The 25,690-nt window shown below is 38.9% G+C and overlaps 1 protein-coding gene across 1 annotated transcript in view; it reads right to left on the bottom strand.

Moving 5' to 3' along the window:
* Nucleotides 1-1,787: 1,787 nt before the first annotated feature.
* adgrg6 (adhesion G protein-coupled receptor G6) overlaps nt 1,788-25,690 on the bottom strand; it is a 102,088-nt gene continuing 78,185 nt past the window's right edge. Inside the window, exons 25-27 of the mRNA XM_053336468.1 lie at nt 24,413-24,514; nt 22,896-23,051; nt 1,788-2,022 (exon numbers count right to left, since the gene is read on the bottom strand). Coding sequence (XP_053192443.1) covers nt 1,814-2,022; nt 22,896-23,051; nt 24,413-24,514 — 467 coding nt within the window. The 3' untranslated portion in view covers nt 1,788-1,813. The remainder of the gene's footprint in view (nt 2,023-22,895; nt 23,052-24,412; nt 24,515-25,690) is intronic.

A 25,690-nucleotide genomic window follows, 5' to 3' on the forward strand; every position in this document is an offset into this window, starting at 1 on the left:
GTCGCCATGAATTGTTTCTCATGGAGGTGAGAAGGGCAGCAGATTGTGTGCCTAAACAGCACAGGGAGTTGGAGAATGTTTGGGTTTGTATGTACAGTCCTGATGAACCTTCCAGGACCCCATAAAGGCATGAACAAAAGCAACCATCCGGAAACATAATAACACTATAGAATAAGGCACATCGAATAGATAGATCATCAATATTTACATAGGATATGGCTCCACACACACATGCACAAACAAACATCACAGTATTAAAAAAACACCAAAACATAACAGCCTACTTTTTTGTCTACCTTTTTTTTTCTTGTCTACCTTCCCACCTTGTGTTTATCCTCTCCTCCCCTCTTTGCTCTCTCCTCTGCTCCCTTTCATTTCCTCTTAGTTACACAGTCTGGCAGCCACGTCAGCTGATTCTGTAATGTGATATGATACAGTAGAAATGCATCAACGCTCTGTGACCACCCCGCAGCTCTCAAACACCCTTTCATAACCAGAAGACTCTGGGATTTAACAGAATAATGTGTGACTTTATCTGTGATTATCATAATGTGGTATCCTTTTAATAATCATGCATGAAAAGGCAGATTTTTTCTGGATTTAGCTGGTACTTTTATACAAAGTGAAGGCAGTGCCTTAAGATCTTGGCTCCATTAGCTACTGTTGATGCATTTTACTATATACTATAAATGCTGTATGGAAGAAACCTGCGCTACGTAATTGGTATTCTGCCACACAAACTGAGCAATGCCTTGTGAGTTCTGACGACTAGATACAGAAACAAATCTTATATCTTTGCTAAACAGTCATTCAGAGTTTCTTCACCTTTTTCTGTTGTTGTACTTTCTATCATCCATGTCCATACAAACTCACCAAAGTTGCTTTTTCAACTTTATACAATAGCTGTAACCTCTGCTGTCTAGAAAACCTATACAGTATTCTGTCCTTTCGGTCCTGCTGGTATTACAGCCATATCAGAAGTAAAGGTTTATAATGTTGGGTGACAGGTCCAGAGTGTGAAAGGTTCTAGAATGTTTGGTGGCAATTCAAGATTGTCAGAGAGTTCTAGAATGTTGGGAGCAGTCCCAGAGCATCAGAGGGTTCTAGAATGTGGGGAGTAGTCCCAGAGCATCAGAGGGTTCTAGAATGTTGGGAGTAGTCCCAGAGCATCAGAGGGTTCTAGAATATTGGGAGCAATTCCAGAGCGTCAGATAGTTTTACAATGTTGCAAGGCAGTTCCAGAAGATCAGAGAGTTCTAGTATGTTGGCAGTAGTTCCAGAGTGTGAAAAAATTCCAGAATGTTGCGTGGCAGTCCAGAGTGTCAGCTAGTGCTAGAATGTTGGGAGTAGTTCCAGAGTGTCAGACAGTTCTACAATGTTGGGTGTAGTTCCCGATTGTCAAACAGTTCTAGAATATTGAGTAACAGTTTCAGAGCAACAGAGAGTTCTAGAATCTTGGGAGCAGTTCCAGAGCATCAGAGGGTTTTAGAATGTTGACAGTAATTCCAGAGCGTCAGACAGTTCTTGAATGCTGGGGGGCAGTTCCAGAGCATCAGAGAGTTCCAGAATTTTGAAAAGTGTGATAGTGTAAAAGGTTCTAGAATGTTGGGTGGCAGTTCCATCAGAAAATTAAAGCTTTAAATAACCAGTGGTTCCAGTGTTTCCCTTGATTCTGGAACGCATAACAGAAACCTCTTATGTCACTGAAGCCGCCAGCAGGATGATGTCATGACACTTTCCCAGAATGATGTGGCCAAAGTTCAGAAGCAAGAGACGGCTCCATAAGGTCTGGTCTGGGAACACCAGGACCGCTCTAGAACCTGGTGCTGTGGCTGAAGCTGTCGGACATGATGATATTCTTGTAGAAGTTGTCGGAGCGTGTGGAGCAGTAACCTTTTACCTTGTCGATCATCTGACTGACGGGGAGGATGGAGGAGGAGGAAGAGGAGTTGGGCTCTATCTCTGAGGAAGTAGAGGACGAGGAGACGCACTTGGGGCTGGTCTGATTGGAATAACATTTATCTGCAATCAGAGAGACATAAGCATAACAATTTAGTATAGTTATAATTATTCAACTGTTAAAAAGAAAAGGTGAAAATGTTCCTTTAATTTCATTAATGATGAGGTATAGTTGCAATCAAATAAAACTTGTCAACATTTATTTCAAGTTTTTAAGTATTGTATATAATAATATATAAACTAAAGTGCTTGGTAATTTGAGTCAAATAGAGATGATGAATTCACTTTCATGGGATTTATTAAATACCTAATCAAAAACATACACATCACTACGATTTCCAAATGAAGCGGCCACACAATAAATACTCTTTAATTGGGTGTTGTAATGGGTTTTTGCTGACCATCCATAATAGGCCCTTGATTCTGTTTCCTTATTCATAGAAGTATTTATAGAAAAGTCAGAGTGCAGTGTTAACCTCTAGAACAATTGGCTCTCTTGCGAGGCACTGTGGTAGTTGTCTAGTGTTTTTTTCCTCTTCTCTTCCAAATTGTTGGTTTGGCGTTCTTCCTTCCCAGGGTACTTGGAGCCAACCGATAATACAACCAGGCCGAGAGAAGCCACACTGGGTCACGACGAGGCTTCAGAACAGCAGCCTCATTTATAAAATCATATTTGGATTTCATTTTCCACTTGATCCAGAAATTACTTTTCAGAATGTGCACATACCTGATTTAGACAGACAACTGTGAAGAGTGGTATATTTGGATATTATTATGCTGTGGTGTTATTTGGACCTTGAAAGCTCTTATATATTGTCTTAGATTTAGGCGGAGATGTGTTTTGCTAGAACATCACAGAGCAGGATGGGAAGCATATGGAAAGATGGGTGGTGCACAGTGTCTGAGATAGAAAGCTTCATGGTTGACTACGTCATTCTGTTGAGACCGCCAATGAAAATATGAAGAAGCAGAACAGATATGTTTTGAAAGAAATTATTTCACTCTTGTATAAACTATAATTGACATTCTTTTCTGAAAGTATTCTGTGTATGATTTGTATAAGGCCATCTGGCACCGCTGATGGTATATCATCAACACAAATTCAACATATAACAGAGTTAATTGTCCATGAAACACTCCAGAAACCCTGAAATATTTTGGCGTGCAGCTGATCAAAAACAGGGATGGCTATTTAATATTGATGTGCTTAGGTTTTAATAAGTTTTTTTTTTCAAAGATTTATTTTTTAATTAGGGTTTGTTCTGATTATCCCACTACCATATGGTAAAGTGATTAATGTATTTTGTTGTATACAATGATACTTTAAAAATTCGATGATTGTTGATTGTCTTCTTGATTTTTTAACTTTCTCTGGGTTTGGAAGCTTGTATGAATATGCGGATGGTTGATCATAGTTACATATGACACACATAATTAAGATTGCATTCATTCATGCAAACAAAATATCATCTTCAGGAAACTTGAAACAACTAAACAGCAAACACCACCACTGAGAAGATGGTTCGTATTAGCTCAAATGCCGATTAGCAACTTTTATCTGACAGTCAATACATCGAAAGTGTTTCAAAGCAACATAAGGCAAGGCAAGCTTATTCATACAGCACATTCAGCAACAAGCCAATTCAAAGTGCTTTACATAAAACATTAAAAACACTAATAAAATGAAAAGGAAACACTCCACAAAAAGACAAAAAAAATGAAAGAGCCAAGAGAACAGAACATAAAAGTAACAGTGCAGTGTAAAAAATGGTTTTAAAAGGCATTGGCAAGACCTGCAGTTTGTTGGAGTTTGTTGGAAATATGTGGAGCAAAAAATTAACGCTGCTTCTCCATGTTTAGTTTTGACACTGGGACAGAAACTGATCTGATAGGTCTGAATGGTTCATAATGTAGCAGTAGATTAGAAATGAATTTTAGCTTTATAAATCAACAGTAGTATTTCTTATATCAATTGACAGATGGAAAGCCAGTGCAAAGATCTGAAAATGGGAGTGATATGAGCCACTCTCTTGGTCTTAGTGAGGACTTTAACAGCAGCGGTCTGTATCAGCTGCAGCTGTTTGACTGATTTGTACAGTAGTTGAGTCTACTGCAGATAAATCCATTTTCCCCCTAAATCCTACTGAGGACTAACTCCTTTAATTCTTGATATATTCTTTAGGCGATAGTAGGCTGCCTTTGTAATAGTCTTGTTGAAATTTAGGTCAGAGTTCATGACTATGCCAAAATTGCTGGCTTACTTTATGGCTTTTGACTTTTAATCGTTCTTCCTTGTCTCTCCAAAAACAATTACTTCAGGTTAGATTAGATTACATTAGATTAAAAAGTCTTTATTGTTCCCGAGGGGCAGTTTTATTTGCAACAGCAGTCGACAACCAAATTCACACCATAAAAAACACATCTTCTTTATCTTTATTTGTTGTTGGACTATAACACCCTGATGATATTGTTATGTAAATCTTTGTTAACAGTTTTCTATGATCTGAGCCAGTGGGAGCATGTAGATGTTGAACAGGAGAGACCCTGGAATAGTGTTTTGAGGAGTTTTTGTTCACTAAGATGTGAAAAATACCTATAGAGACAAAATAGTCCCTGCTCTTCTAGTAGGATTCAATGAATTTAAGTACTTTACCAGACTTTCCCACTCAGTAAAATGTTGTGGTTGACTGTGTCGAATGCAGTACTTAAACACAGACAGTGGCAGAATTTCAATGTTAGTATTACTGGATCTAAGTGGATGTCATTGAAGATTAACAAAAGCAGTCCCAGTGCTGTGGTGTGGTCGAAATCCTGACTGAAAGATAGCAAAACTGTTTTTTTAGTGCCAAGAAGCTGTTCAGGTGTTGTTCAACAGATTTTTCAATTATTTTAATTAAAACAGGAGCTTAACATTGGTGTGTCTAGATTGTTCTTTTTCAAGAGTGGATTGATGACGGCAGGTTTTAGGGCCTTTGGGTGGATACCTGAGAGTGAGACATATTGACAATTTATAGATAACCTGATGCCACATGCAACATTTTTGAAAAGTGTGTTGGCAGAATATCAAGGCAGCAGCAGGAGGATTTCAGATGTTGTTTAATGTCCTCCAAGTTTTTCATGGTTGACTACGTACATAAAATTATGTTATGGTATGTGAACTGACATACCATAACACATGGACAACATGTATCCCGTACCTGATATGAAGGCACTGACTATTTGTCTAATTTTCTGTATTTTGCCAGTGAAGAAGGAAGTAAATTCATTGCAGGCTTTGATGGATAGAAGATCAGACACTGCTTGCTAGCCTGTCGACAGCAGCAATCAAAGAATGTGCATTATTTCGGTTTGTGGTCAGAGAACAATGACCGCCAGTTCCAAATTATAATGCAATGTCTCTCTTTATAGATGTCATAATAAATCTGGATTTGTTTTTGGCTATCAGCTTTTCAACACTCTTTTCTATTCTTTCCAGCATGGCATTTCTCCATGGTGATCTTTTCATACCCGAGATCAGCTTAGCAGAAGGAATAAATCTTTCACTGATGTTCTCAGTGATATACCGTTTTGTGATTTCCTGTGTTTGAACATTTGTGTGCACAGAAATAGTACTCACAAATAAAACACAGGATGAACAGGTAGAGCAACATAAGTCACCACAACCTTGGAAATGTTCAGACCCTTGGAGATAATTAAGTCATGAGCGTGCCTCCTTGTGTGTGGGCTCCGGGACATATAAGTCCATAATTATCAAAAACACCACTGACCTGGGGGTTGTCAACATGAAGGTTAAAATAACCAACATTATCTACACAGCCAAAGTCAATATAGAATATAGAAAGCAGTTCAGCAAAGGCAACAAAAATGGCTGCAGAGTACTTAGGTGGCCTGTAGAATGTTTAGAAATATAGCTCCAGAAGTGAAATTCAGAGCTACATAAAAAGAAGCAACATTTTCACACGATATCTGTTTGCTTTGGAGTGAGTCATTAAACTAAGTAGAAACCCCCTCTCTTATGCAATCTAACTTCACTCAAAACAGAAGTTGGAAGGTGTTGACTCCATAAGAACAGCTGCACCGTTATCTTGGTCTGATTATGTTTCAGTTGAAAACAAAAGCACGATTGTGCGTGATAATAAAATAAGCTTTAGTTTTAGTTTGTAAAAGCATGATCAGTCCAGGCTTTTGGGGATAGGCTGTGGCTGAGTAATGAATGCTGAGTTTGATGAATCTGCAGTTTTGGTTGGGTGTGTCCTGACTCTGCAGAGTCACCATTCTTTTTGCATAACCTATTAAAGACGAAACTGAGGGAGCTACAGGCACACCGGGCCCTGGCTTGTCAATGGAAGAGAGTCATGAGTATCATCAGCCTTGCTGCATTTTATACACAGACAACAGCTTCAACTGGTCAGTGAACTGGACCTGGATGGAGGTGAAAGAGGTGGATCCCCACAGGTGAGGACTGAGCCGGTTCTCCTTCAAGATTTATGCTGTGCTGTTATGTCTTACTCTTACAGTATTTCAATTCCTCTTGTCTCTTGTATAGGGGATAGGGGATAGGGGTGAAGAATTTTACTCCTGATGTGTTGTGGAAAAGTCCATCCGCCTTTAAAAGATATTGATGATGATGATGATCCCAGAGGTTTCCAAAAAGGTTAAAATTCTCAATAAAATGCACTGAACATTTGAAAACCATATGTTCAGTGCTGAATCTCTGAACTTCTTTTCTGACTGGTGGTAGAGGGCCACCGATTGACACCAAGTGCTGACTGTTCAACAGATCAATAAAGTCTTGTTTCAACATTTCAGACAGTTGTTTTACAAGACCATTGGCCCCATGTGTACTATGATATTTTTCACAGTTCGGTGTGCAGCCACGATACGGGGATTCTTTGTGCCAAATCAGAAACCATATCCTTGGGAAAGCAGTATTTTGGTGTTTTAACTGCACATGCTTTTTACATCTTTTATAGAAAGTCACTCACAATCAGAGCCTTAGGCCCAGTCATTATCTTTCTTAGCGTTTTGTTTTCTGATTTCCTTTGTCTTGACCCCGAGAGGTTATTAGACAGAGATCCAGGGGTCCTGCATAAATAAATCTGCTTTCCAGTTGCAAACTTGGTTGTTGGAGGTTTTTTTGCTAGTTTGGCCTTTTACAACTATCCACGGCTGTGTCCTAAGAACAAGGGTTGAAGAGGCTCTCTGCCTAGATGATAATGCAGGCCAGCCGGTCACATTTCAAATACCAGGGTGCTGGGAAATTATTTACTCTTAGGCTTTCAACCAAGAGACCTCCAGGGAGGATCACCACCTGTAGATTTATTATCCGATACACAGCCCTCCTGTTTCTTGGTTGTCTTGTTGGTGTTGATTAGCCATGTATTAGTTTGATCTTATCCACTGTTTTGAGTACATAGTAAAGTGGTGTGTGTCCTACATGGTCCATTCACTTCCACATTCACTTCTAACAGTGAATATTGTCTTCCACACTGCAATCTCCTGTAGAAGTTTGTGGTTTGTGTCATCTGTGGAGAAGGTTGGCATCTTGGTGCCAATTTGCTTTAGCTATACCACATTTCCAGTCATTGCTTTACAGGCTTGTGCTGTTGGTAGGTCATGCTCATGTAGTACTGAGGTCATAAATGTTGAAATATGGCAATAGGTGACTATATCTACAAACATGTTCAGTTCCAGTAATTGATAAGTATCCAAAAGTTACTACTCACTTTTCCACATAAGAAAAACAAAAATATCAAATAAAAATTAAATGTGTCAAACATGAAAGTAGGCCGAATATCTTTGGGTTTTGGACTGTTGATTGGACAAAAAAAAGGACATTTTTTGCTATCTTAAAAATGTTTAATAGGTAAAACAATTAATTGAGTAAATAATTGTGGGATTCATCACTAATTAAAATCATTAACTACAGAGCCTTTGGGGGTACAATCAGGATTAGCCAAGAAGTGAGATAGATCAACATTGCTCCGATCAATGGGAGTGCAAATCAGCACACACACACGCACATTTGTACATCTAAAATTGATGCTAATTTTGGAATACCATCTGGAAAAAAATCACCCATTTTCAGGGGTAGGGCTGGGTGATACAACCAAAATCTCATATCCCAATATAGGTAATTTCATATTCCGATATCAATACCTATCCCAACATAGCACATTTGAATTCAGTTAGTAAAAAGTTGGTCCGTGGATAATATGAAACTATAGATATTTTTCTATCATGACACAACATATACATTTTCATATCACACAACTTTTGAGAGTTTTTTCTTCAAAGGTGTTGCTGTGAAGTACAATCATTTTTAGGTGCTGATGCTTTTGGACCAATGCTAGCAGCCTCCAGGGTTTTACACCTTAGAACTTTCCTCCTAAAGTAATGGAGCTAAACTAATACAATTTGGGGCCAAATCAAGCACATTCAATCTGTCTGCTGGCCCTCTGCAACCATGAAATGTTTAGCGTGTCATTGTAAAGCAGGCAATAATTCAGCAAACGCCTGAATCGTACTGTTCAGCCAAAATCTTCCTTGGCATGAATACGCAGCTCAATCAGTGCTCTTTGTCATTCCTGCTATCACAGCCTAATTAAACAATAGAGGAATTAAGTTGTCGTGTTGTCTTGGTCAACATGCAATCATGCCTGATTCCTCACATCTCGTCCAACTGGTGTCCCCGTATGACATGAAGCTACAGGGTCAAGAGACTGTTGCCTGCTGGCACACGCCACAGTCACGACTTCGCTAATTCACACATCCTGGAGTTCCACTGTGTCAGCACTGATTTTGCCCCTGGCTCACCCTGTACACTAAATCTGACTTTTGAAATGCCCTATGATTGGGATGTTTGTCCTGCATCCAAACTGAAACAGAGGCGTTGTTTTGCCATATCCGCCTAGAATACACTCAAGAGTGCACTTTAGCACAGTGTTGGAAACTTGAAGGTCATAGCAGCGGGGTGATGGAGGGGGTTAGGGTTTAAATTGTGTCAAACTGAAGACTATTAGTTCAACCTCTGGTCATAAAATACATCCTTTGGAATGGAGGGGTTCTCTAACCTCAAACATCTGGAAACTATAGAATGAAAAGCTAAAGCTGGCAAAGAGGTTCAGAGAGACTCTGCAGATCGAACCCAGAGAGAAAACCGAGAGGAGAGGAAGACTCCAGCAGCCACTACAAGACACATACAGATGCTGATTGTTTCCATTGTAAGTTCTGATCCAGTGATATGTCTGGAACCGACTGCACATACTTTTACAAATCCCTGCTAAGAATCTTTCTTTGGAGCAATAAAACACACAGAATGGGGAAAAGCCACATATATAAACCCAACAGATTTTATTCGTTACAACTGGTCAGTTTATATAAGGACCATTATGTTCGATGTGGACACAAACTCTGCAGACTACAATGGAAAGAGAGGGCTGTTGGTAATCTTCTCCTCCACATTTACAAGCTTTAAATGTCATAACAACGTGAATCTATAAACACCACATTGACCTTAAACCTTTTTTAACAATACATATAAGAAAGAAAAAAAAAGTAGCTCCTCCATCTTCAGGCTGAAGTGCCACTGACTGCTGGTAGATGCTCCAACTGACTCCCATTCAAAAAGCCTCAACTTTTCTCTACAAATACTAAGTCAAGTTATTATGGTTAAAGTCTATAAATTCAGGCACTCAAATGTTGGTGCTCATTTTGGAAATTTTTGCTCTGTTAACTTGATTTGAAAACTTACTACACTCACTGACTCTGAGACTCGCACTGAATTGGACTTTTGGACCTTCTGTGTCTCTTGTCTCTTTGTTTCCACTTCAGGAATTACATTAACAAGACCCTCAAAGGATGCTCACATGCAATATTTAGGTAGGTTTAAAGGATTTTCTATAATTCTCTTCTTGTCATTCAACAAATCCCATGTTTGTATCCAAAACAACAATGAATTGAGCTACTGACAGATATTGTGTGATATCTTATTCCTCTGTGCTGTAGACCTCTGTTGTTCTCCAAAAACTATTAAAAACATATCAGTTCGCCACACTGCTGCACTGCGTGACATGTTCCTTCATTGTGAAGAGTTTGTTTATGTTAGTTTGTTTAAATATGTCTTCAAAAACTAACAGCAAGCACATTTTGTGTCTCAGGAGAGTAATTCCGCCTCTGAGCATGTGCAGAGAGTGCAACGACACCAAGGCTTTGTACTCAAGTTTTAAACATTTTCATCAACATTTTAAAAAGGCAAATGCTAATGAAAATATCAATTAAAAGCCATTTAAATAATGCATAAGCTGTATTATATGTTGGTTTCCATGCTCTAAAATATCTCCTACTGTACCTGTTTAAACATGACAAACTATGAAAAGCCAGAAAAACTGGAAACTAAACTCTAGATTGTTTTTACAGTGTTAGGTCATGATTTGTTTATGTTTGTACATCGTTGGACTCTGCCAAAAACTGCTTAATGTCAATGTGATCAACGCGTTTGGCAGCAGCAGCAGCAGCGACACACTAGATTTTATTCTCTGCCAAGAAAAAGTTTCTGTCTCTTTTTAATATCCACAGTACATTGAGAACCATGAGAATATGAGCTGATGTTACTGTAGAGACAGAAAGGAGGAAAGAAGATGAATTATATAACTATAATGTTTAGGTTGAAATATTTATATATTTCTTTTTTTCATTTTATTTGAATGATTTTGCTTTAGAGATCACATTTCAGCTGGTTCAGGCATTGACCTTTGTGCTTCTTATTCCACAACAGGCTAAAACATTGTAAGGTATTGTGATGGCCTTAAAGTAACATATATGACTTGTGGAAGTGTATGGTCACATTTCTACTCTCTTTCCACTCCACTACATTTTAGAGGGGACTATCGTCTTTTCTACTTCACTACATTTATTTGACAGCTGCAGTTACTTTTCAGATGAAGATCTGATTTGACACAACGGATAATATAACAAGCTTTTAAAATATAACACATTAATAAAGATGAAACCAAACTGAGCTGCCAATAAAATGACAAAGACATCAGTTGGGAAGGTGCATCCGTCATGCCTGGAAACAAATCAGGTGTTACATCCAAAATTGTTTCCCATAATGCTCATCTGTGGTTTTTATAAGTTTTACAATCTGGATCCTGTTTGCGCTCATAACCGCCACGAGTGTTGTCAAGAAGTCACGCTGTAAAGTCTGATCACAGTTGAGGCCAATCTGACAGAAAGTGGTCATCTATGATTAAGTTTTATTTCCACTGGAGGATGGAGGATGGAGGACAGACCCCCTCCCACACGCACACTTACTTTTTTACAGTGTTAAAAAAAATGAACTAGGTTGATCAAAATGGATTCTGCTTTTGTGATTTTCATTCATTTATATCCTGTTATTGGATGTTAAACATAGCCAATGTTCCAAACTCTGAGGTAAATGTGTGTAAAAATGCTCCCTGTAAAACAAAAGCCAGGGAATCGGGATTCAACTTGCTCTCAAACACTTCCTTTGCAATATTTTTTACTTTTTTTTTTTTACTTCTCCAATGAGATCACATCATATCAACACATATCCATAAACAGTTGTCCATTCAGTAGTATTGGTTGCTATGGTGTTGCTGATATTTTTCCATGTGTTGTTCACATTGTCCACCCTCACACTTTGGATCTAATTCATCCTGCTACTACAGTTTGTTTATGTTTCCTACTGGAGTCTGAAGAAGCTTCCTGGAGCTGGCCAATCTGAACAGAGTGGGCTCATCAGCATGAGCACATGGGTCCCAACCATAGACTATATAAAAGAAATGGACGTAACATCAGTGACGTCACCCAGTGGTTTGTGGACTGCTGCTCAGAAGCCAATAGTTTTCTAATCTAGGCAGCGCCATCTTGAAAACTTGAAAACAAAACACAGATTCTACTTATATGGCCATGGGCGGAGCCATGGGTGGAGCGGGGAGGTTGCTATGGTTACGAGGGCTGGAGCTCGAGGACATTGGGCAATCAACCTGTCAATCAGGACGTAGCCACGCCCTAATGCATACCCTGCTTTATCGTCAAATATAAAATCAGGGAGGCCAAAATTTCACAAGTGAACATCATACTGCATTGAAGAAGGCTTTAAACTAGCGATTGAGACCATAAACACATTTTGAAAACGTTTACTGAGGTTAGAAATCAAGTGAGAAGTTAGTGAATTCTCCATTGACTTGTATAGAGACGGAAGTCCTTTTGACACCAAAACGGTCGCCCCCTGGTGGCTTTTTGATAGAATGCCGTTCTAAGTTACTTCCGTGTTGGCCTCATTTCAGAGGACCGGAAATCCCCGCCTGGTTGCACTGCACCTATTTCTTACTTTCCCCCTAGTAGTCTGAATAATTCACTGCTGTTTGGCGTTGTCTTGTCTTTCCGTACACTGTCAGTGTCTTTTTTTTGTGCTGATATGTAATCAATCATGAATTTGATTTTTACTGTGTGGGAAAAAGGACGTGTGGCGTGACAGCATGAGAATCTTTCAATTGCATAAGTCTCACAGTCAGTGTGTGAGAGTTGGCAGCCACGTGACACTTAAGAGCTGATTTATTTGGTTTCTTCATGAAAGTCCCACCTCCCCAGCCAAATCCTGTCTGATTTTACAAGCTAACGTTAGGTTGGCAGGCAGGCAAAGTTAGATTATGCTGCTGACCAACATTTTCTAACAAACTGAAACTTATGGTACAAATAGCCGCTGTCCCCTTGGTAGTTGTTCTAGGCTAACTAGTTATAAATATAAAACCTGCCCTATCCTCTTGCTGAAACTGTATCCTTTAGACACTACTCAGGGATGAAAACACCCTCCTCTACCTCTAAATTTGATCTGTTTTTATTTACAGATAATTCTTCTAAAAATATGCCTGAACTCAAAGATAATGCAATAGCCAGCGCTTTGTTGTAAAGCTGGAAATAAGACGTTGAGCTGATTTTAAGATAAATCCTTTATAATGCATTTATGTTTCACTACTTGTTACCAAAAACATGACAACTAAATTCTTATTTGTTACTTGCCAGATATATATTTTTACCTGTATTTAAATAAAGAAAATGACATGTCTACGCTCTGAGAACAAACCTACTGAGTTATCTTATCATTGTGTAGATCCACATGTTAGATCCTTGGCAGAGTTATCTGACACACTGGGTCATAAATCAGTAATAATGTGAGGAATGACTGAGAGGATAAGCCAGAGTCTGTATTTTTGGTGCTTTGGTAAGTCTTGCCAAACTTGGAAAAAAGATATACAGAGAAGAATTCCAGATACTGAACAAGACGCCGCAGCCTTCAAACTAAAGTGCTGCGTAAGCTAAACTTCACAGGGCAGTAGAGTTGTTTTTTAACATAAGAGCAAAAGATGAACTATCAGAGCTCTGATTCTTCATCAAAGTTGACAACAAATTTAAAATAAGTACAGGGTGACCATGAGGACACATATATCTAAAACTGTAAAGCAATTTAATTATTACAATGCAAGATTTTTACAACTCCCATCTGTGTTATGATGATTGCCAGCTAAATTATACAGTTTTACCCCAGAAAAGTTAGTTAAATAGGGGCAGTAGCTTTATGCTTCTGAGATAAAGTTATAGCAGAGATGTTTGGATTTGGGTGACAGCTTGCAGGGCAGTAAGATCTCTTATTCATATAAATTCCTGTAAATTAATCTAAGAGTACCCAAAGTAAATTGAAAGCTGTCCTTAAACCATCTGGAGGACATGCATAGTTTTATTTTGTGTGAAAAGGTTCACACTCAAATTTTTTCCTTAATGGTTAAAATCAATGTAAATGCTACTGACAGTAAGTGTGTTGACTTATCAGCTGGAAAATACAATGGGACCACAGCATTTAGTCTTCTTATCTAGTCCAAATTCAAAATTTGATCACCACATCCTGCAATCTGCTGTTTGTTCATCTTCAACCAGCACTTTTTGTGGCACATACAGTAAACCACTGTAACCTTCCACCTTGGTCAGTTTTAGGACTCTGAACTTTTCCTGCTCCTCTTTGGGAATCCCTCTTCCTCCCCATCACCACTTTCCGCTGCTGACTCAATTGTCAAGAACTAATAATATGCTCTTTAGTTGTAGTAGTTAAAAGCAGCATATCCTCATAATTAAACCACAGAATTAGGTCTAAAATTCATCCAGTAAAAAACAGCCTATAGTATAGTTTATGCCATCTAACTGTGAGCTGTGGTAGGAATGACCAAATGATCTCCATAATGAACCACAAAACCATCATATCATGCTTTCCAAAGTCATTAAAAATCACTAATTTAATGTATTATTGTGTTAAAAAACCCACTATGGTTAAAAAGTGGTTAAGTTTTAGGCACAAAAAACCAGTTAGTTAGGGAAAGATCACATTTGGGCTAAAATCATGTGGAAAAGTGGTTTATATTTCTTATATTTTTTATATCGCCATGGCAACAGTAAACACCACAATGTTGCAACTCCAAACTGCAATGATTCGGATGATTAGAGCGTATCATCCGTGTATTTACTTGTACACTGAGTCAATAGGGAGTGTTTTTGGGGGATGAAGTAGGACTGTATTGGATTTCTATCACTTAGAAAAATGAGTTATATGAAGTTTATTAAAATCCACTAGTTTGCTTTTCGTGTTGATGAGATTTCTTGATAATAATAATAAAGTTAAGCACTTTTGCCTGCATTGAACAGCCTACCCCGAATCACCAGCTGTAAAAAACGATTCTGAAAGTCAATACTTGGGGAAAAAAAATAAGTGTAAATGTGTGTACGTGATTATATCTGAAGTTCAAATCCCACAAAATGTGTTTATTTGGTCATGCAGAAAGTGTGTATAATCACCCAGTTAGAGAAAAATGTCCTGCTGGGATTGTGTGGTTGCGTGTGAAATGAAATATGGAAACAGACAAGTGTATTGATTCCTGTGGGTGCAGAACACACGCTAACACTGGCATATGTGGTCTAAAAGGCTGGAGCACCACATCTATCTACGCGTCAAGATTTACAGCGACATTAAGCATCACTGATGAGCAAATTCCCCAACGCCTTTGCAATGAAAGGAATTTGTTGACTGCGTTGATGATATGCTAGAGAAAGCACATGTTTTCCCTCAAGAGGTTACATTTGCCCTGCAGCTACTGCATCATGGGAATGTTAAATCAAGCTGAGTGTGATTGTGAAAGACACTGAAAGATGATTTTTTTTTTTTTTTTTTTTTTAAACAAATGAAGCAACTATGTTATATTTCAGGCAGGCTACAGAGTTAAATACACAAGCAAACACAGAACAAAGTAAAGAAGTTTTTTGTTATGTGTACCCAAATGCAGGAGGACTTCAGGCTGACTAAGGATAAAACAACTTCTTAATTAAAGACGTGTGCAAGCAACAAAAAAAAAAACTAAAGCTGGCAGGTCAAAGCAAAACTGAAACACAATACAACACAATCAGAGCAGAAAGAGTCTAACAACACTGCACTGAAAATCAAGATCTAAATACAAATTGAACTAATGAAACAACAAGGAACAGGTGACAAGATGCAAAGGAAGGAGGGCACTGCTAACGAGACTGAACGGAGAACAGGTGTGAAGGGGGAAAAGCAAGCTGAGGAGGAAATGCAATGACCCCCCCCTCCAGAAACACAATGAATACAATCCAACTAATAAAGGCATCTTAACCTTTGTGTCGTCCTCCCGGGTCAAATTGACCCCGTCTGTTTTGACTGTTCCTTCTTTCCTCCCTTCCTTTCTTCCGTCTGTCCTTCCTCCCTTCCTTTCCTTCCGTCTGTCTTTCCTCCCTCCATCCCCTTTTCTTCCTTCCTTCTGTCCTTCCTTCCTCCCTCCTTCTCTCTTTCCTCCCCCCTACCTTCCGTCTTTCCTCTGTCCTTCTTTCCTTCCTTCCTCTTTTCCTTTCTCCTTCCCTCCTACCTTCCTTCTTTCCTCCATCCTTCCTCCCTCCCTCCGTCCTTTCCTTCCTTCTTCCTCCCTCCATCCCTTTTTCTTCTTTCCTTCTTTCCTACCTCCCTTCTTCCTTCCTCTGTCCTTCCTCCATTCCTTCCTCCCTCCCTCCCTCCCTTCCTTCCTCCTTCCTCCTTCCTCCTTTCCTTCCTTGACTCGAGGACAACAGGAGGGTTAAATGACATCATGCCATCTCTTCACAGATACAACTTAATATACAGAGAGGAGGGCACTGCTAACGAGACTGAATGGAGAACAGGTGTGAAGGTGGAAAAGCAAGCTGAGGAGGAAACACAATGAAAAACACCCAAAAAAACTAACTAATAAAGGCATCTTAAATGATATCATGCCATAAGTCTTCACAGGCACAACTACAAACAGCTTTTTCTCCACTGAGTCCAGTTCAAACTGAAAGTGGATAAAAGGCTGTGGAGCCTCTGGGGGGCTGGTGGAGAATGGCAGCGAGGGACACAGAGAGCCAGACTGCCAACAGAACCGTAACATTTTTGCCAGTATGTGTAAATGGGCAGTGAAGTGTTAAATGTTTTGAGCGTGATCAGTTCACAGCCCATCTCATGTCAGTGTTAACGTCTTTATTATTTCACCGAGACCACAAGCTTTTCTTTAACCAAGTGTTTTTTTGTTTTTTTTTGTTGTTGCTTAAACCGCAGATATTGAATCCAGAAGAAAAATGTTGGCAGTGAAAAGTTTGCAGATATTAACGCCATGAAAGAGAGAAAATAAATGATAGATGGCTTTTTGTTTTTCCCTGAAATGGTGAAAGAAGAACTCAGACTCCTTAAATCTGCACTCATCGATATTCTTTTTTTTTAAATCAATGCATCAAATAATTTAGTGTAACAAGAAAGGTGTCACTTATTTTGACAAAATGACACAATTATTAACAACTCTACACTTCCCTTCAGATCTACACATCCTTCTAGCTCTCTGTATCAACTTTAAAAGTATATATATTATATGTCATTATACTATATGTTATTTATTTTTTGAGGCTGCAATGAAGTGCCCAAAAATATCAGCTATGTAGGTTTAAATAGTGGAACAGGTTAAAAAAAAACCCACTCAATTAAAGGATAAGTTTTTTATATTGTTCTTCTTGTCAGCACATGTCATGTTGGGATCATATAACAAGTATTATGTTTTATCCAAAGCAGAATATACCTGATTCAAAAATTATTTAAAACATATCAGTAAGTCACACCATTGTACTGGGTGACACATCACTTCATTATAAAGAGTTTTTTTTTACTGACAGGGCCCTTAAAAATATATTTAGAACATTCATTACTTTTTTTTTTTAAATTAACTTATAAATCTTTAATTAACATTCATAATTTTTTTTATTTACAATGCACTCATTAAACCAGGGGTGTCAAACATGAGGCCCGCGTGCCAGAACCAGCCCATGTAGGAGTCCAATCCGGCCCACTTTCCTTCCTGTCTTCTCTTCCTTCCATCTGTCTTTCACTCCTTCCTTCCATCTTTCCTTTCTTTCTGTCTTTCCTTCCTGTCTTCTCTTCCTTCCATCTGTCTCTCAATCCTTCCTTCCTTCCTTCCCCTTTCTTCCCTCCATCTTTCCTTCCTTTGTCTTTCTTTATTTCTTTCCTTCCTGTCTTCTCTTCTTCCCTTTCTTCCTTCCACCTTTCCTTTCTTTCTGTCTTTCTTTCCTTGAAGGAAGAGAAGACAGGAAGATCAAATCAGGCCATTTGTGACCCTGAAGATGAGTTTGACACCCCTGCATTAAACTAACACATTATTTTCTTGTTTATGGTTAAAATGAACCATCCAAATCCTCTGTATGGCCTAAACACCCCCCTCTATGTACATGAAATGGTTCAGTCCTGCCTCCTACTTTCACAGCTCCATGTCAGTACATTGTGTACAGTTAGTACTGGACTACAGGAGAGTTGATAGCCTTCGCAGGCAGAGGTGTGGTGTGACCTGTGTGTGGTGGTGGGGCCCCCAAAATCCCTGGTGGTCTCACTGTTTAGCTTGTTGTATTCATGAGGCTACATACATAAACTATAACAGGATTTCAATGTCAACTTCTCAACTACATCCGTACATGTTGGAGCTGAAATACGATCCAAAACGAGTGAACAACTTGTGGAAAACCAAACAAGAGAACACACACGTCTATTTTGGGTCATGTGCTAACAATCTGATGTCATCATCATCTCTGTTTACTGAACACCTTCAGCTGGAAGGAAGGAGAAAAAAAAAGTATCACGCATAGTGTGAATGGAGCCTGTTTGAAAAGAAAAAGCTTCCTATTCAGGAGTACAAGATGTTTTCATCACAGCTTTGAGGCAAATCTCTAAACTCTCAATCAGAAAACAAAAACATCTCTCCTCACCTGTTTCATCAGCTGATAATAAACATCACTCCTGTTTGAAACACCTGTCTGTCTGGTAAGCTGTTAATAGTTTTGTTTCTTACTCTGGTGAACAAATTACCCCAAATTATATCCTAGATTATGATTATTGTGTGTGTTTGTGTTTGTGTTTGTGTGTGTGTGTGTGTGTGTGTGTGTGTTTGATGGGGAAGTCCAACATTCACGATTGCCAAGACAGCTGGTGAGCAGAAGACAGAAGATGAACTAAATCCTTTGCAGCTGTGTGAGTTGGATGATAGTTCAGCTCTGGCAGAAATAAAACAAACTCACTTCTTCCACTTCTATAACTGGCTGATAAAAGAAAAAAAAAAGATCAAGGTTTGGATTCCTAAATGCCTTAAAAAAAACCCCTCCGTTGTCAAATTTGTCATTGACAAATCACTGTTCTTAAGGATTAAGTGTTTTTCTAAATTCTTTCTCTCATATGGAAACCCTTTCAGAAAATTAGATTAAGATGAATTTTTCACCTAAAACCAAAGAGAAAGATATTACTTCATTCCTGCACTGTTAAAGTCCAAGTCAAATTACAATTAGTCATTCATTTTGGCTATCAAAAATCATGTCAAGGATTTTTTTTTTTAAATGTAATGTTAATATCTAATCATTAAAAGGAAAACATCGGTAATTGGTAATAATACACAAATCATTAATAGCTCATTGTAATCCATAAATAATCATCATGTAATCAAATTATTAATATATTCAAATGGTCCTGTTTACACTGTTAGATGTTAATAGCTTATGACACCAATTAATTTCCTCCCTCAGATTTGGCTGTGATGTAGTCGAGCAGAGTGTGTTACAGAGTGAGACTAGACCAGCGTCTGCATTTAAACTCTTCAATGTGCTGCAGCTGTGTGCGCTGTGCAGCTCAGATGAGTGTGTGTGTGTGTTGATAGAAAAGACAGATCAGTATTTATATGGAAATATGACCATATTGGATGTTTCTGCACCTCAAACGTTAGCCCACAAGTACAGTTGGAAGTGTCCTTTATGTAGAACGTTAGGGTTAGGGTTTCTTTTTCTTCACCTTTCTTCACCTGTCAGACCTTCAGTTAATGTTAGCCTTTAATCTTTACTTAATCTTAACCAAACTATAATTTCCACATTCAGATCAGATATATCTTCACTTCTAAAGATCTCCAAATTCTACTCAGTCTAATCAGGCCAGTCGGGGTAAGGTTTTGTTTTACTGCAGCGAGTCTCCATGTCAATATATTCAACACCCGAGTGGAGTCAGATAGCCTGAGTGTATGTTGTGTCAGCTCTGATCATGTTATACATTATGTGTTTTGAGGTGAGACGAGAATATAAACTCAGTGTAGACTCAAAAGAAAAACTGAGGAAGGAAATTAGGAGAGAAGGAAGGGAGGAAGGATAGGAAGGAAGGAAGGAAAGGAAAGGAGTAAGGACGAAAAGAGGAAGGAATTTAGGAGAGAAGGAAGAAGGAAGGAAAGAAAGGAGTAAGGAGGGAGGGAGGAAAGGAGGATGGAAAGGAGGAAGGAGGAAAGGAGTAAGGACGAAAAGAGGAAGGAATTTAGGAGAGAAGGAAGGAAGGAAAGAAAGGAGTAAGGAGGGAGGAAGGAAGGAAAGGAGTAAGTACAAAAAGAGGAAGGAATTTAGGAGAGAAGGAAGGAAGGAAGGAAGGAAAGAAAGGAGTAAGGAAGGAGGGAGGAAAGGAGGAAGGAAGGAAGGAAGGAAGGAAGGAAGGATGGAAGGATGGAAGGGGGAGAGAGCAAAGAAAGAGGGGAGGAGGGGAAGAACAAAGGGAAACTTAAAGAAAGAGGGAAGAAGGAAGGAAAGAAGGAACAGTCAAAAGAGACGGGGTCAATTTGACCCGGGAGTTTTCTTTGGTGAGACAAAAAGAGTCAAAAACCAAACTGTAAAATCAGCTGTTCCTGTTTTATGTGAATAGTCGACAAAGAAGAAGAAAAGTCCTGAGCTTATTTTAGGAAAAAATAATAAGTAGATTTATGCTGTGAAATTAATTTCAATTCCCAGACATTAAACAGGTCAGAACCTTGTGTTTTGTCTATTTATTGCTCAGTTGGCTACAGAAGCTTTCATTTTATTTTTTATTGTCAGTTCAAAAGGTGAAAATCGAGCTTTCAGTCATATAGCACCAGACAAAAGTTTGGACACACCGACGTTGTTTTTATTTCACTTTTTGATTTATAAACATTGAGTTCAAGTATGTCTTCCACGCGTCTGCTTCGGATCCACTATTGTGTTGTGTCTCTGGTTGCTGTCTGTGTTTCCATCCACCTGTTACTATGCACATTTTCAATCTCAGAGTTTAAGCAGCAGCAATAAAACGCTGTTATTAGTTGGTGGATAGAGAGTGAAACCATTTAGTCTTTAGTTTTATATTAAATGTGCAATACTAGAGCAATATCATTTTATTGGTCTTATAGATTTCATTAGTTTATTGTATAATGGATTACCTAAGGCAGGGCTGTCAAACTCATCTTCATTCAAGGGCCACATACAGCCCAATTTGATCTAATGTGAGCCGGATCACTAAAAGGAGAAGGAAGAGAAGGAAGAGAATACAGGAAGAAAAGATGGAAGGAAGGAAGGGAGGAAGGAAAGATGGATTTCCTTTCCTCCCTTCCTTCCTTCCTTTCCTTCCTTCCCTCCTTTCCTTCCTTATTCCTTCCTCCCTTCCTTCTTTCCTCCCTCCCTCCTTTTCTCTGTCTTTCCTCTGTCCTTCTTTCCTACCTTTCTTCCTTCCTTCTTTCCTTTCCTCCCTCCTTTCCTTCCTTCTTTCCTTTCCTCCCTTCTTCCTTTCCTTCCTTCCTTCCTCCCTCTTTTCCTTCTTTCTTCCTTCCTTCCTCCCTCCCTTCCTTCCTTCCTTGACTCGAGAACAACAGGAGGGTTAATGACATCATCTCTTCTGCGATAGTGTAATGACACTTACTAGAGCTATTTATTTCCTAATATGCACAAAATAGGACATTTTCTCGTCAAATTTGTGGAAATTCAGTTCAAATTTGCTCTATATTTTGGTGGAAACTTGACTACAGTGTCCATCTGCTTATAATAGAAGAGTGACGTTACTGATTTACGCAAATAAGGCTTAAAATTAAACAATTTGACTGGCTGCATGAAAACAAATAATCTATCTTTGAAGACAAAATCTGAACATTTTCATTTCTCCCTTTTGGTTTCTCATTTTTCCTCAAACTAGAAGACAGGACACGTTGTTTACAGAGCAGAAAATAACTTAATTTATTTTTTAACGTCATAAAAAAAGCTGAAAAATTGACGTAAATTAAGTTTTGACTTTGCTGGTAATGTATCGTAACTTGAGATATCAGCAAGAGATTTCAAAGTTTCTGATTTATGAAAAACTAAAGAGGAAATAAAAACACTGTTAGGCACTAAAGCTCTTCCTTTATAAGCCAAAAAACATTGCTATTTTTGGTAAACACCCAGGCATGCTAAAACTTTATACTCTGTCGACCCTTTGCCTGTCGGGGGTTTATCACTTCCCAGCATGCATCAATGTCATTTCTGTTATGGCTCCATGACACATAAAACTAATCTGCTCAAGCTTTTATTTTTTTTATTAAAATAAAGTTGTGTATCTTGTTTTCAGAGTAATTTAGAGAGCAGGTGTTTGAAGAGATGTCTAAAGGGAAGTAATTACCTCAACCCTTGACTTCATGTTCATCTCTTGCCAAAATCTTCCCTCCACACATTTGTTGTTAATTTATATGAGCAAACCCAAAATTATGACATCAGTAAACCGAGTCGTGTGTAAACCACACCGTTAGCCTGCTGTTACTCTTCTTTGATTAACAATCCAAACAGATTGCAGTTAAACGTGGCAGATGTTAGCTTGGAAGCAGTCTGTCGGGGGGCGTGGGTGGGGGGGGTTGGGGGGGTGGGGCTTGTTTCTGCACCCTGGGTCTCTCTGGGTGGGTGGAGTTGTAGTTTTTTTAGTCATGTGTTAAATTGGTGAAAAAGTGAGCTCCTCCCCACTCAGTGTTTCTCAGGCTGGGAACAAGATGGGTGGCATGTGACATCACAGTGACCAGCCAATCACAACACACGGTGGTTGCTGTCCCAAAATGTCTGCTAGCAAAGGATCCTCTCGACCAATTCAAATTAGGTTTCCTCTTTTTATTAAATTTTCAGATTCACTTTGACCACAATCATTTTGGGAAATGCAGTGTGGGTCATATGGTGCTACAAGCGGGGGAACTTTAGCTTTACCTTCGTTGGTCCTCCGCTCTCGCTATTCGTTGATAGAGCTTTCTACACATCAAACACAGAGGTAGATACAAGAACATGTGAAACGGCCACAGAAACAGTACTGATTTGTGGGCTGCAACAATTACCCAATAAATCGATTAGTCTATTGACAGAAAATTGATTGACAAGCAGAAATCCCCCAAAAAATCAGCTGTTAAATGTGATAATTTGTCTGTTTTACATCATTGTAAATTAATATCTTTGACTTTTGGAGTGTTGGTCAACCCACTATACACCTTATAGTGAGTGTGTGTGTTTGTGTGTGTGTGTGTGTGTGTCACCTGTGTTACTGTGTCGTTTGGTGAAGGGGTTGAGTGTAGCTTTGGCCTTGGAGGTCCAGTTGGCGGTGCTGGAGCCGAAAGAACTGGACGACAGAGACTTGCCCAGGTTGTCTGAGCTCACCTTCTTGGTGTTGTTGGTGGCAGTCTTACTCCAGTCTGCAAAACACAAACCATCTGGTCAGAATATCACATTTGTGCATATTAATTATTTTTAAATGTCTTCCAGTGTGTCAGTGTCTGCATTTGATTGACATAAGCTAGCATGCTATCAGCAGCTAGCATGCTAACAGTTTTAGTTAACAAACTGCTGTAGCTACAAGTAAAGGAGAAACAGTGAGTCATTAACGTTTTAGGGACTTTTGAAGAGCAATGACCAAACCAGCATTTAATGAATCCAAAGTAACATTTCCATGTGTGTTTTCAGGCTGTTTAATATGTTGAAGTTTAACAGCTACGTAGCGATCAAGTCTGCTAACTCACATTAGCGGAGTACCCGATGAATGTTTGTTTGGTGGCTCGTTCAACACGCTAAAGGACATGACAAGCTGGTGTTCTTAACGTTGAGATAAGAGAAGACTTAAGAGGGAAAGTTATTGTGGTTTGTTATTCAGAGTCTGTGTCTTTTGATGAGAACAAGGTCTACTTTCTCTTTTTCTAGCTGATATAGGCCGCAGTATTATCTCTATAGGCACAGATTGGGTGTTTTTTCTGTTATAAAAACTTGCTAACTTATCATGTTTGGAAAGTTTTAATGATACATTTTTTGAAAAGAACAAAGAGGAAGTGATGTGTTGTTATTGCAAGAACATTTTCTTCTAAAAACTGAATAATTTGGTAACTGTAAAAATGTGAAAATATCAGAATAACATGAAAAATAAAGTATCTCGTTAAAACAAGAGGAGTTTCTCGTCATAACCAAAAAAACAAGAGTAAATATTCTTTGTAACATGTTGACCTAGCTTTCAATTAAATACCTCAACTGCACATAAACTTCACACTTTTATGCCAGCTCTTCTTCCCTTCCTTCCTCTTTCCTTCCCTTTCTTTCACCTCTCTGCCTCCCCTTCCATCTTACCTTCCCTCCAAAATCTCTGCCTACCTTGATCCTGATTTCAATCGGAGTTCAAGTTTCCTGTGGCCTAAATACCGTTTCAGGAGCTTTTCCAATTAAATAGTGAATGAAGACTTAAAGTTTTAGGAATTTTTGGTATGAAAGTCAAAAGTATAAAAGGTCTTCTTGTAAATGAACTGGCACCGGCACTTGAAGAGCAGCCGCAGGACTTCCTGATCTTTCGGAGACGACTCTGTTTTTATCTTGTTTTATTAGCTGCAAAGCCCAGGTGACTTAGGTTTTATATTTTAATAAAGTTCCTTTCTCTTTTTTCTACCGTTGTGGGAACTTGGCAGGAGTCCAGCAGACAGATTTGACTGGACTCCTGTGGAGAGAAATGAATCAGTAGCTTCATTGTTCTGTGGTAACAATCCAAGTAAACAGAGAGACAGAGACAAACAGGTACCTGAGTTATCTGACAGCCTGAAGCGTCCGCAGCAGAGGTATCTCCTCCACTGTTTCTGGACGTTTTCTTTCAAGGCGCAGTGGAAGATAAATATGAAGAGACCTGCAGAAAGAAAACAGCAGGATAAAAGCATATGTTAGGTGTGGTTCTAATTGTCTTTTGAGCCCCTGAAGTCTAGTAAAAGTATACTTTTTTAGCCAAAATGATAATAAGTATGACACAGTCTATTACTTTTTAGGTACTCTAAATTATTATTTTGGCTTTATTTGACAGTTTTCTCCTTGTAATGGGTCCCAAATGGAGTTCGAAATAAATGACTTTCTACTGGGCCAAAATAACTTTGCCAGAATAACACACTGGGCCTGATGCAAGAGTGATTTTCTTATTAGAAATCTATCAGATAAATCTATTACTATTATATTTGTCTCAATCACAAGCTAGAGACAGACAGTTTAACCCTTGTGTCGTCCTCCCGGGTCAAATTGACCCCATCTCTTCTTTCCTTCCTTCTTCGCTCTTTCAATTTTTCTGTCCTTCTTCCCCTCCTCCCCTCTTTGCTCCCTCCTCCTTCCATCTTTCCTTGCTTCCTTCCTTCCTTCCTCCCTCTCTCCTTACTCCTTTCTTTCCTTCCTTCCTTCCGCCTTTCTTTCCTCCTCTCCTAAATTCCTTCCTCTTTTCGTCCTTACTCCTTTCCTTTCTTTCTTTCTTTCCTTCCTTCCTTCCTTCCTTCCTCCCTCCCTCCCTCCCTCCCTCCCTCCCTCCCTCCCTCCCTCCTCCTTTACTTCCTTCCTTCCTTGACCTGAGGACAACAGGAGGGTTAACATCGATGTAAATGTGCTGCGGTTGGCTCCAGTGGTGGAATGGAAAAAATAAATTCACTCACTGTCACACTCATTGTATGTGAGTAAATTTACTTTTTACATGTACAAATGGATAAAAAAATATATTATATAAAGTAGAGTTGCGTTCAAAATAAGAAGAAACCTGAAAACAATCTCAATCTCAAGCAGCTCATGAATCTGTGTTGTGTTGTGTTGTTCACGTCGTTCACATCCTCCGCTCTGACTGGACAGATGTTTTCTAAAGTGTAGCCGCCGCACTAATGAACCAACAATGTCTGTGATTTGTTTCCACATGTTGTCGTTCTCCTTTTAACAGTCCCAGTGGGTCGTTAAAGACGCGTTATAGAGAAACCGGACTCTGCAACAGTCAATCAGCTTTAGTGGAGTAGAGTAATAAACAACTCTGAGCTTCTGTTTCAGCACCAATACAAACAAG

This window comes from Scomber japonicus, chromosome 17, assembly GCF_027409825.1.
Source record: "Scomber japonicus isolate fScoJap1 chromosome 17, fScoJap1.pri, whole genome shotgun sequence".
NCBI classification, from domain to species: Eukaryota; Metazoa; Chordata; class Actinopteri; order Scombriformes; family Scombridae; genus Scomber; species Scomber japonicus.